The sequence below is a fragment of the Artibeus jamaicensis genome, unplaced genomic scaffold, assembly GCF_021234435.1.
Source record: "Artibeus jamaicensis isolate MK-2021 breed Jamaican fruit bat unplaced genomic scaffold, CSHL_Jam_final scaffold_1964, whole genome shotgun sequence".
Taxonomy (NCBI): domain Eukaryota; kingdom Metazoa; phylum Chordata; class Mammalia; order Chiroptera; family Phyllostomidae; genus Artibeus; species Artibeus jamaicensis.
Genome location: NW_026522030.1, coordinates 68,317 through 72,635, shown reverse-complemented (window position 1 = coordinate 72,635; position 4,319 = coordinate 68,317). Strand labels below are relative to the sequence as shown.

Here is a 4,319-nt window from a genome sequence, read left to right as displayed (position 1 = left end):
GTCAGAGAGGGCTCACACCTCTGCTGAGCAACGTGTGCTAGTGCATGTGTGAGCTGTGCCTGTGGGTGACACGCTAGTGTGTGAAAGCAGGAAGATGTACTTTTTTTGTTTACTCTGTGTGTATGTAGGGTATGATGTGTGTGACCATGTGCATGGGATGTTGGTGGTGGTTTAATGAGTGTACCTGTGACTGAGTAGGCTTTACTGCCCATGCTGATGGCCTTTCTCCAGAAAGGGGATGGGTCAGAAGTGGCAGAATCATGCCCTCATTTTTAATAGGAGGGTGTGTGCTGCCTATTATAGAGTGTGTGGCTGGTGTGCACATGTGTTATTTGTGTGTGTTTCTGGTGAGATTTTTAAATTTGTTGTGGTTGTTGTGGTTTTGGTGATGTGTGTATAGTGTCTGAGTTTTGTATGTGTGGTGAATTGAGTGTTTACCAGATGTGTCATGAGTCATGTGTGTTGATGTGCATTTCCAGTGTGTTTGCACTGAATGCAGGTGAATGGCCCATCACTGTGTGTTGTGTATGTCTCATTTTGTGTTACTTATGACTTGTATGTATGTATTGGGTTGGCCAAAAATTCATTTGTTTTCTTCCATAAGATGGCTCTCATTGTACTTAGTTGTCTTTAACTTCATTCAAACGAGTTTTGTTAGATTGTATTGTGACAGCTCTCATGCCAGTGTGCATTTTAAAACTGCTTGTCAAAGTCGGTGAATTTTTCAGCAGCCATTTTAATACTGAAGATGGGAGAAAATACCCAACATTTTCAGCATATTATGTTGAATTATTTCTAGGAAGGTAACGATACAACTGAATGAAACACACACAAAAAGGATTTGTGCAGTGCATGGAGAAGGTGCTATGATTGATTGGAAGTGTCAGAAGTGGTCTGCAAAGTTTCTTAGTACTTTTGACACTTTGGCCAAATAATTCTTTGCTGTGGGGGCTGTCTTATGCTTTGGAGGATGTTTAGCAGCACCCCTGGCCTCTATAGACCAAAAGCCAATAGCAAGAGATAGCCAACATACTCAAATATCCAAATCAATAAAGTTATTGGTGAAAATAAAAAATGTCTTATTTTACAGAAAAAAATGTAATGGACTTTTTGGCCAACCCAATATGTGAATGTTTATGAGCTGAGCCACATATTAGCTCTCCTTCCTTTAGCATGGGAAACTGGTCACAGGTAACTGAAATTTGCAAATCACCACTGTGTGTGTGTGTGATCTGCATCCATGTTCTTCAGTGTTTCCTTAAGTGTCCTCATTCTGGGGTACCATTAGCTCAATTAACCAAACTCTAAGCAAATCCCTGTTTCATAGAACAAACTGGCTGTTATTTTCATGTAGCTGGTATGCTCAGAATTTTGCAACCCTTTAGTTTTATTAAACTTCGAGGCCCCTCACCCCAAAAGAAAGAGAGAAAGAAAGAGAGATAGAGAGAAAGAGAGGGGGGAAGTAAAGAAAAATAAAAAGAGGAAAGAAAAGGAAAAGGGAAGAAATGAAAAAAAAAAGAAATAAGAATGAAAAGAAAACCCCTCCAGACATCCTGTTGTGTGAATGTGTTGTGCAGAATCACCATCAACTGGTCGTGAGATCTTGGAAAGTTACTTTAATCCTAGGCCTCATTTTCCACATTCATGTGGGAAGAATTATATTGGCATTTTGAATCTTATAGAAGCCCTGAGAAAAGAGTTATTGCATAAACAGAAGATCATGTATAGAATTTTTTGGCAGTTGAAAAGTATATAAAAATGAAAGAGTGAAGTTATGTAGTAAGAGGATTAAGAAAAGTTTGGACAACTTTGGGTCCTCACAGCTCATATTGTGCTTGATGCCCCCCCCCCAAACAATAAATGGGGAGATTCCATGTGAAATGGTTCTGAGGATGCGTTCTGATCACACGGCTCTATTAGACTGAACCCCAAGAGGTAGCTAATACACACTAATTTTTAATTCATAGGAAATAGGAGGCCCTGGCTGTTGTGGCTTAGGGAATTGAACACCAGCCTGTGCACCAAAAGGTTGTTGGTTTGGTTGCTGATGAGGGTGGGCCAGGTCCCTAGTAGGAGGTGAGTGAGAGGCAACCAATTGAAGTATCTCTTTCATATAATGTTTCTCTCTCTCTCTTTCTCCCTCCTTTTTCTTCTCTCTAAAAATGAATAAATAAAATCCTTAAAAAACTAAAAATGTGATTATCAACTATGAAAAGAGAAGACACAAGTATGCATCAAGTTTATATATTATATATCACCTGTAATATAGACAGATACGCACATGTGTGTGCACCATTTTGTCCCCCACCCTGCCATTGTGTGCCTCTAGAATTGGTATCATTTATGTTTCTATTTCTTAAAAGATAAAATATGTGAAAGACCACAAATTCTTAGTGCAGCTGTGGAGAGGTCTGAAATTCTGGCAATTTAAGTCAGGTGTGTGGATTGAATCAGGAAACGTAGGTAAAATCAATCCAGTACCCAGATATTCACCAAAATGTTCAGCACTTTTATGAAAGACAGTTTGTGGACTTTTCTGGTTTCGGAGCTATTGTGGCATCAATTGGCTTTAAAAAGCCACCAGTTCCGAGAGTGTCCCTGAGGTTACAGCTGTAGATCAATGGGACTCAGCAGATTCACAGGCAGAGTGTCACATTGTTCCAACAACTCCTCAGCAGTGGAGTCTCATGTTTACTTAAGGCACACACAACTGATTCCAGTTTTCTGGGCTCATCTTCCAATTCTGCTGCAATGAATTGTGTATTCACTGGCTGGTGTACAAATCATCCCACCATGCTCACTGAGATCTAAACTCCCAAAAATGGGGAACTTGCTTTTCCTGTTCACTGCTGCATCTGAGTACTTAGGAGAGTCCCGACACAGGCTCTGTGTTCAGTAAGCATTGGCTGAGTGAAATGGTAAACACCTCCTGCTTCTGTGCAATGAGATCTTATTGGCTGCTTATGGGTTTCAAAGATTTCCAGGGACCACACTGGGACACAGTGAGGATGCATGCTTTTACAGGTCTAACAAATTAATAAATGTGTAGAACAATTCAGGTTTTTCTTCAAAATTGTAGTATGAGATGTGATGGTCTCAATCCTGAGATTCTCAAACCTTCTTCATCTTCGGCAGACACGAGCAGCATGAGGCCTGAGAACCAGAGCAGTGTGTCTGAGTTCTTCCTCCTGGGGCTCCCTATCCCTCCAGGGCAGGAGGGCATGTTCTCTGCCTTGTTCCTGGGCATGTACCTGACCACAGTGCTGGGCAACCTGCTCATCATCCTGCTCATCAGGCTGGACTCCCGCCTGCACACACCCATGTACTTCTTCCTCAGCCACTTGGCCTTCTCTGACATTTGTCTGTCATCTGTCACTGTTCCTAAGATGCTCATGAACATGCAGACTCAGCAACAATCCATTCCCTATGTGGGATGCATTTCTCAGTTGTATTTTTTCATACTTTTTGCTACTCTTGACAATTTTCTTCTGGCAGTGATGGCATACGACCGGTACCTGGCCATCTGTCACCCTCTACACTACACCATCATCATGAGGAAGGGGCTGTGTGTGCTGCTGGTGACTGCCTCCTGGATTATAACCTGTGACCATGCACTTTTGCACACCCTCCTGCTGGTCCAACTGTCCTTCTGTGCCAACAATGTCATCACCCACTTCTTCTGTGACCTCACTGTGCTCCTGAAGCTCAGCTGCTCAGACAGCTCCCTCAATGAGCTGGTCCTCTTCTCTGAGGGAGGAATGCTTTATTTTCCACCTTTGGCTATTGTTTTGGGCTCATATATCTGTATAGGGACCATCATCCTAAGGACTCCCTCCACTAAGAGACTCTTCAAAGTGTTCTCTACCTGTAGCTCCCACCTCCTTGTAGTGTCTTTATACTATGGGACACTTGCTGTTGTTTACTTTTTGTCCTCATCATGGGATTCCAAAAACATAACTGCTTCAGTCATGTATACAGTAGTTACCCCCATGCTGAACCCCTTCATCTACAGCTTGAGGAACAGAGATATAAAGAAGGCCTTAGAAACGTTTGTCAACAGGGTTATCTTATTTAAGTAGAAATTACTAAATCCTCATTGAAGTCAGGAGCACAGTAAGGTACATGTCCTAACACTATTGTAAGGTGGGCATTTTCATATATCTTTAATAGAATATTCACTCTGCTGTCATATATTAGTCTTGTTAATACATCGATGAGCCATGTTTGCTACTCATATTGTCCATAATTCTTCATTCCTAATTGACAATTTTTCTTATCATGTATTCTAAGCAACATGCAAAATCTTATGCCAAATACAC

At 41.5% G+C, this 4,319-nt stretch overlaps 1 protein-coding gene across 1 annotated transcript; it reads left to right on the top strand.

Annotated features, from left to right (window-relative positions):
- The first annotated feature begins 3,146 nt into the window (after positions 1 to 3,146).
- On the top strand, positions 3,147 to 4,079 carry LOC119064713 (olfactory receptor 1J4-like). Its single transcript, XM_037166604.2, has one exon. It carries the CDS (start codon positions 3,147 to 3,149, stop codon positions 4,077 to 4,079), a length of 933 nt encoding a protein of 310 aa, XP_037022499.2.
- Positions 4,080 to 4,319: the final 240 nt, after the last annotated feature.